The sequence below is a fragment of the Nyctibius grandis genome, chromosome 1 (assembly GCF_013368605.1).
Source record: "Nyctibius grandis isolate bNycGra1 chromosome 1, bNycGra1.pri, whole genome shotgun sequence".
NCBI classification, from domain to species: domain Eukaryota; kingdom Metazoa; phylum Chordata; class Aves; order Nyctibiiformes; family Nyctibiidae; genus Nyctibius; species Nyctibius grandis.
The window spans coordinates 65,333,291-65,341,923 of record NC_090658.1 but is presented as its reverse complement, the minus strand read 5'-3'; the positions used below and the strand labels follow the sequence as shown (position 1 = coordinate 65,341,923).

At 38.0% G+C, this 8,633-nt stretch overlaps 1 protein-coding gene across 1 annotated transcript in view; it reads right to left on the bottom strand.

Annotated features, from left to right (window-relative positions):
* Window positions 1–3,010: 3,010 nt before the first annotated feature.
* MAP7 (microtubule associated protein 7) overlaps window positions 3,011–8,633 on the bottom strand; it is a 111,481-nt gene continuing 105,858 nt past the window's right edge. The window contains exons 19-20 of the mRNA XM_068411193.1: window positions 3,845–4,071; window positions 3,011–3,164 (exon numbers count right to left, since the gene is read on the bottom strand). Coding sequence (XP_068267294.1) covers window positions 3,154–3,164; window positions 3,845–4,071 — 238 coding nt within the window. The 3' untranslated portion in view covers window positions 3,011–3,153. The remainder of the gene's footprint in view (window positions 3,165–3,844; window positions 4,072–8,633) is intronic.

Here is an 8,633-nt window from a genome sequence, read left to right as displayed (position 1 = left end):
ACTTAAAAGCCTCTCTGCAGCACAGTAAAAAGACCTGTTAGAGAACAGGGCAGAGAGAGACTTAAGATAAAGCAGTATGGCATTTTCAATATTGTGTGACAAGAATTTTCTTTTGAAATCTCATGTGCTCAGCTGTGGGCAGTTGGCTTATTAAAATGGAGGACTACAAAGAGCTGAATGACACATCTAGGAACACAAGCAGAAAATCTCAAACTCCAGGCTACCTCCTTGGGTAACTTTAGGTCATTTTCCAAAAAGAAAGCCAGTGCAATACTAAGTAATTACATTAGAATATGTCTGTTTTTCTTAGGTATTTAATTGCAAACATTACTTCAAGGTCTTAGCAAGAAGGAATATAACAAAGCATTCTTCATCAGGAATGAGGAAATAAGAGACACGTGAAACAAGCAAAGCTAATGGCAAACAGCCCAGTAGCTGTGATGTACCGAACTAAACTCACTGAATGTCACCCCCCCTAAGCATTTACGTTGTGCTGTTAAGACGTGAGCAAGGAGCTGAGTCTTTCCAAAGCACACAGTCGAGCTGCTGTGAAAGGTTACTACTCTGTACCTTCAGAACAGCTGTCTGTGACTTCTACAATTGCTAGTTCTACCTCACTGAATAGTTAAGTGTTGCCTCTGATAGTACAAACAACAAAACCAGCTGCAATAGCAGGCAAAGGAGCTGGGCCTTCATTTGATACCATACTTTATTATCAAGAACAACATTCAGCAGAAGAGAAACTATTTTTTCCCTGCATTTAAAGAAAGGAGCTTAAACCAAGACTTAAAATTTCAATCCCTTTTCATTTTTTTGTTGTTTTTGGTTTTTTTTCTTCATACACCTAATTCTACTCCCAATTCCCTAGCTTTTAGTCTGTATGACAGGCCCTTGAAAAGTAGGAAATTTTCTCTCTCATTTGAAGCAAACCTGGAATGAATAAATTATAAATTGTTTTTATTGCAGCCCTATTAAAGAAAACCACACATGAGAAATGAAACAGGCTATTCATCTCTGTGCTGCAAACAGTGAAACAAGTGTTCTGAAGTCTCACAAAAAACGATCAGCATAATTTAAACCTCAACCTAAATAGATCAACATAATTTAAGCCTGAGCCTAAATGAATTCTCAAACTTAAAACTGAAGCTAAATCTTAGTGGCTACTTCTTTGCTCTGTTTCTAGCTGTGAGTGACCCTGTACTGATTTTCTAGTAAAGAGATTAGAGGAAACTTGAAGAAAAGTTTTAAGCAGGCCAGGAGTCGCAAGAGAGTTTTCCATCACAGATTGACTCCTGCTTCAAACTGTGCAAGAAAATGAAAATATAAATAGAAGTAAATATTTCAAACAAGTTTTATTTGGTACGTACATGCTATATATAGGTTTAAAGAAAAACTACATGTTTTGGACACTTCAAAATATTGTGGCTATGTACATGGAAAACTAAAGCAAGCAAGAAAGGAACCCAATTCATTTCACTGTGTCACAAGCTACTATTGAAAGCATTCTGACTGAATGGCTGTTTTTTTCCCCTTCCATATATATTCTGGCAGATGAAGTCTCTTTTTCATTGCATTTCCATTGCTTTTATCCCATCTCCTGTATAAGATGAACACTTGGCAGCAGCAGAAAGTCATTTCTTCAAAAACTCTTCAGCTTTTGTCTCAGAGGATTTCTTCTGCTAGCACAGACTTTCTGCACAGCCTCCTACAGGCCTGGCTCACTGCTTGCTAAAGGCAGGTGCAGGAATCTTAATGGTGCATTCTCTGGTAGCATGAACTGAAACCCCATAAACCTCTCTTTCCACTAGCCAAGGATCTACTCACTGACTTCAGTGAGCAATGCATCAAGCCTTGGTTGGTGCTTCAAACTCAAATGCCTAGAGTGAGCTCTCCGTGTAACAGCATTGTGTATCAAAGCATAAAAGGGTGCAAGATTTTACAGTTCTGCCCAATAGCAACCAAAAGTGAGGGACAGAACAATGTCAGTAGAAATCAGCATCAAACTGAAGAGAAAGCAACCTGCATTGCTCCTCTTATCACTCAAGCTGTACTGCTTTATAAAAATCACACACTACATAAAAAGCACAAACAAGGATCATTTTCCATTTGCTCTGAAACGAGCAAAACCAAAAAATCCCCAAACCAACCTGTTTCATCATCCACAAATCAAATATTTCAGGTTTCACACGGTCTTCAATAGTCTGATAAGGCAAAGGCAAAGTCTTCCGTCATTGGGAACAGCAGCAATTTACAGGACTCAGAACAAGGTATTTCCTTGTATGCGTACACATATGCGTACATATCTTTTATAGTATTGTGAACATGGATGTAACTTAAAAAAAAAAATCAAGTTTGCAGTATCATTTTACCACATTTTTCTAATTTATTCAATTAATTTATTTCTGTACTCAACAAAATTCATAAATACATCATCTAGGAGAACAATAGGTTTTCTTCTTGACCATGAAAAAATAACGCTTTCAAATTTCACATTTTAAAACCTGCCTTGTTTTGTGTTTTTAGAGAAAATGCGAGAAGATCATAGTGACGTCTCAATTTACAGAATGTCCCTGTAGGAATTACATTTACAAGAACCTGATACAGAAGCCTATACTTTGCCCCCATAATTAGAGTTCTCTGCAATAATATTTAAACCAACAGGTTTAAATGAAACACCCCATTAACTCTACTTGTAGAGCAATGAGGTATTTATTTTTTCAAGTATTAGAACCACAAAGTGTAAAAGATTCTTTGCCAATTTTACAATTATGCCTTTTAAACCAACACACGCCTTTTTAAAAAAAAAAGAATCAGTCCCACCACCCAAATCAGCCCATTGCTTTGATTCCAGTGTCTTGTGTCTTAAGGAATGCAGAAATACCCATTTACTAACAGAAAAAGCTTGTTGGAAAAAGCCATATTAAGTAATGCACGTGAAGCATGATTTTTCTAGTGATGAAAGCTATTAGAAAGGTGATCCAAGTCTATTCCCATATTTCTTCTGCTGGTTTTACTGAAGTCCTTCCAAAAAAAGATATTCAAGAAATCTTTAAAAAATTGGAGAGAAAAAATAAAACACGCCTTCATAGCATGGAAGAAACTCCACTGACTGCAGAGATGCTCATATCACCTTTGGTTCTTCAGAAGAAACAATCAGATCACTTCTACAACAGAAGGTATCAAAAATGACAGGTCAGCAACGAGTGACAATGCTTACTTCAAAATGCTATGTGTTTATGCAGTTATTTTATTGTAAGATTATTTTCCTTACATTTTCTAGCCACAGGAAGAGAAAATGGTAGTCCAATTTAATTTGCTACATTAGTATTTGTTTACCTAACATCCTTTAAAAGTTGTAATGTAATTCAGAAAAATTTAGCATGGTGCAAACCATCCCTCAGTATTAACATCAGCAAGAACTTGATGAGGGAAGTACATCCAGAATTCTCCGTGGAAGGTAGGTACCAGCTCCCCTTCTGCATGTGCGTATCAGATATCACATTTGCAGAACTGGACCATGATTGCTGATCGTAAGCTAGGAACAGCAGTTGTCACTGTTTCTGTTTGAAAGCAGAGGGCAAACAAGTTTCAAGCAACTTCAAACGGCAGAAAGCGCAGCGTCACTGAGAGCGCCCCTCAAATAAAAGATAAGGCCTCACCATAATTTGCACAGCATCTGTATGTACTTGGCGTGCATAGCTTTACAAAGAGGAGACATGCTCCTTTCCCCAAATAATATGGGGCTTAAAAATGCTTAAATTAATCAACTTACATCAACTAAGAGCTCTAGGTCCTCTGTCAATTACAACACAGTACAAGTGTTAATGAACCAAGGCAAACCTACCTGCTGTTTGATGTGTTTGAACGCTATCTACCTGAGGTAAAAGAGTCCCCTTCTCTTCAAAGGCTAGAATTGGATTCAAAGGAATTTCAGGACTATTGCTTCCATCATTGTTCATGGCATCCAGCCGGGATGGTTTAGAACCAATAGGCAGGTTTATGATCTCTTCGAAGTTATCGTTCTGCATAGACATTCCATTTTCATTTGTATTTTTCTCTGGATTGAGATTGCTGAAAGAGAAAAGTAGGTATTTCCTCATACACTTCATCTAGAACAGAAATTTAGTTCTCCTCAAAGCAACATTACAAACGGAAGAAGAGTCTGCATTAATCCAGAGCATTCTTTTAGCCAGTAAAAAACAAAACTATGCTTCTACCACAGCAGAAAAACTGTTTTTACAGCCAATTACTGGATATGCCTTCCCTCAAACACACAGGATCGTTGTTACGTTTGGCTACATGATACCCAGAACTATAGAGAGCTTTACGGACACTGCAGTTCTGAGAAGTGACTGCAATGGGAAGCAGTAAGAAAACCCCTGCAGCACCACCCCTGCTATCTTGAGCCACCCACCTACTGCAGTTTACAACCTCTAATATCTTTTTTCAGCTCTCACCACCTTTGCCACACCCTTCCTCTTAATGCAAATCAATGTAACTGCCCTTAGATAAGATCATTGTTATTTTTGTTATTCCTTGGATCACCTCCTGCCTCCAGTTTTGGAGCAGCCTCTTCTACCTGCCACTCAGCCAGAGAAAAAACTCCCTTACCAGTGCAGTCCCTCTCCTTTCAGTCCCTCCTCCCCTAGAAGTCCTTAGGGCTTATTTCCAAGGCGCTACCCAGCTCTGCACTCCTCCCATTGATCATGCCCAAGCCAAAAAAACCAGCTCCCAGCATCCCTCATGTCAGTCTACACTTTCTTCTTCCAACTCCCACTTGACAGAGATGCCTTATGAGCAATCTCTTGTACATCTTCCCCGGTCAGGAGCAGTGCAAGCACAGACACACTCTCCAATTACACATACTCTCCTGAGAAGATACATGATCATGTCTCACAGTCTTGCCCCTTCCCTTCCAACCCTTCTATTGTCAAATCCTGCTGTCTTTGCAGATGGCATTGCGCTGTCTTGCCAGACAGGAGAAACTAAGGCCCTACTTTAGTGAACAGGATGACAGTACGGGGACCATAAGGTCCTCGAGAAAGAGCAAGTACTCAACTGACGCTCAAAAATTGTATGACCTTTTGCAGGTGCTTCTTAAGGCCCTCAACAGTTAGATCCTGACAATCTTGGGTACCTATTCCCTATTCGGATGACATCACGACTGTTCAGGTTGTTTGGAAATGCTTCAGCCACAAAGGCTCAGATGCAATTTTTCTAGATTTAAGCTAGGCTATCAATTTCCCCAGGCCATTTCTGAGCAGGTGGCTTGGTTTCACAGGCTAATTTTCTCCTGACAGTACATTTACCAGCCTTAAAAAAACCAAAAAAAACCTGCTTGTAATTGGCATATGGTTTACTTTCATTTGCTGGCTTCTTTGGGTGTCCAACTCTTCACAAAAATTGTTTTACAGAATTGTTTTACAGCACTTCCCAAGAGACAGAAAATAATTATTGCTCTTTTGAAAGTAGCAACACTTTATCCAAAGCCCAGATTTCCTGTGAGAACGACATGCTGGTTTTCGTATCAAGCCTTTCCCAGTTTTTCAAACCATCATCAGTTCTTTTTCAGAAAGGCACTCTGTTTTTTTCATCTGTGGATATGCTGAGAGAATTTCAAAGTGAAAAGTATGTTTTACTGCACTAAGTTTGAGAGCAGACACAGAAACCCTGCTGGCTGCCTGAGAGAGGTCAGAAGTCACGTTGCCCTTTTGTGCCAGAGATCCACATCTGTAAGATGAGGAGCAGAATCTGTGAAATGCTTTAGGACTAATAAAACCTGCTCTATAATGTATAGTTATTAGGCTATTATCCACTATAAGGTATCCTATTACTTGTATTTCATCCCCATCTACTACCAATAACCTTACCAGAGCTAGGATAACACAGCAAGTTTGACAGATGGAGTAAGAAAGAAGGGGGAAGAGAGCAACTGCTCACTCGTATAAATTAAACAGCATAGTACTTCAACAAGCATTGGTACATGAAGATGACTCTTGCTTCTGCAAACAGATATTAATGTTTCTATCGTAGATAAATAGTTCTTCATATTTATTTGTCATTGCACTGCCAGTATTACATACTGAGTTAAACCAGGATTCACAGACTTGAAAGATGTCTTTTGAGACAGAGAAATCTATATAATCACAAAGAGGGTACAGAAGAGGAAACCATGACTATGAATCTTCTACATTTTATGCTATAAAATCTATATTTTATGCTGTTTGCTCCACCAGGTTACTAGGGGAACAAGTTTATAAGAAACAAATGGAAAAACAATACTGTGGAATTAATTCCGCTTGACATCTTAGAGGCCATAAGCTCAAAAGGAGATTAGACAAATTCCTAGGAGACCGGTATACCCTCCAGCTTCTGGTAATGAGCAGCTTAGGGACTACTTGAGCTTATGGTTGCATTTGGACCACAATGCTTAGTAACCCTTCATTGACCAGAGGATCTCCTGGTACTTACCTTTTTTTCCTTTACACTCTCTCCCTAAGTGACTGCTACAGGCCGTTAAAGCAAAGATCACAAAAAAGTAATGGATTTTTGACCTGCAACAGCTGTTCTTACTGTCTTATGTGATGTTCTTAGCGATGTCTCAGTGTCCAGCACAACACTGGAGACAGCCTTTTCAGGCATACAATATTGCAGAGGTATGTTTCTAAGAACTGTATAATTTTGGCATTTTAACATATTCCATGAGTGTGCCTGTTGCAAGACACCTACGTAATAAAAAAAATTTGCCCGAGTTATTCAGAGTGCATTTCCAAACATAACAGTCTTGCAAGCATCTGAAGGATGGGTTCATGGCAGCTTAAAAAAAAGCATCTGTGCAGCTTTGCATTTTGAACTGAAGACATCAATATTAACAAGACAGACTAGAGGAATTTAATTAAAGGAACTGGAACATTGAAAAAGTTAAAAACTACTGAAAATTACATCTGATGTAGATAATTTTAGCCAAAGCTCTGTGTAGACATAATCTATATATAAAGAATTTGAAGAGAGTAAAGAAGAAAGAAAAAAGACCAGAATTTCAGAATTTAGTATGTCTGTCTTTCTGATCACCCATCTGAAACCAACACTGAATAAGAAAAAAAAATACTAATTTTGCAGGCCTTTGAAATCTGCCAAAGCACTTCCACACCTGCTATCTAAAAACTGGTTGTTCTAATCTACCCAGACCCAGCTCCCTTTATACAGGATGGAGACACACAGATGAGGCAAACTGCTCTCACTGAGGCCCATTGCAGGCATTTATAGAAAGGAGCACAGGGAAAAAGAAAATTGAATTACAGGATAAGAATAAGTATCATAAGGAAAATATTGTCAACATAAACCACTGTACTGAAATAACTTTCTGAGAAGTAGCAGACAGGATCTAACCTGGGTAAAGAATTAGAAAGCAGAGAACAAGCAATAATCTGCAAGTGGGAGATGGATTAGGCAGCTGTCCTGGTTATCCAACTCCTATCATTGTTTCTTCAAGGATTCTACTGTTCAGTAAAGCAAGAAAAAAAATAGAATCTGGAAAAAATCTTGTCAGAATCTTTTATAATTTACAAAATGTTTGAAAGTACTTTAACATTATATCTTATTTTCAAACAACTGTTTCAAATTCATTTTTCCATTTGTTGGAGGGAAAAAACAAAACCCAGAATCTAGCCAGAAGTTAACAGGCCATTAATAATATTGTAGCATCCATGAACTATCAGTCTTCTTGGTAATTCTAGATACTTTACTAACTGGAAAATTTCCATGGTATGCTCCATTTTAAAACATATTTAGCGTTGCCCTTTCCATCATACTACACCTGGATGAGAAATGTCTTCATTTAAGTTCAATTTTGAGTCTTCTTGCCACAGACTTATAGGTCAGATATAAGGTCACTCCCTGCCCCCCCTCATCCCCCATAATTCCCTATTCTTCATTAGCATTTGAGCATTAAATTGTTTAACCCAATTTACTTGTGGAGAAGATACTCAGAGAAAGCATAGGTGGCAAAATCAAAACCCTTGCAGCACCACTTAAAACTACATACCACAAAAGTCACATTCATGTTCCAACATTTCATTTTAACTCAGACAACTATGAAAAAATAAATTGTTTCTATGAACTGAGAATTCATGTAAGATCTATTTGAAAACCTTGAGTGCTAACATGGTAAAACAGCTCAATTCACAAGCAAAGTGAAGAAGCTTTAAGCCTAATGAAAATTCATTAATCTTCATTTGTTTAAAACACAGGATTACGAATACCAATACAAATTTTGACAAAACTATTAGGTGGGATAGATGATTGCACCAATCTATCATCAGCAATAAATATTTATTAATAAAACTAATAGTTGTTGACAACAGATATATGGCAAATAATGAAGCAATCACAGCATTTTCATTAGGGTTTATGAAGATCAATTGTCTTGAAAAGCTAATGAAGTTCCAGTACAACAAGATCTGCATTGCTGATCAAAAGCAGCAACAGAGAATGGTGAAGTATTGAAATCCATTGCCTTCACTCCACCAGAACGCTTTTAATTTTTCTCAGTTGCATTGTACTCATGACCATAGAAGCAAGCACACTATTTCCAACTGAATCCCAGCCACAGAGCTGACACAGCATGGATGACA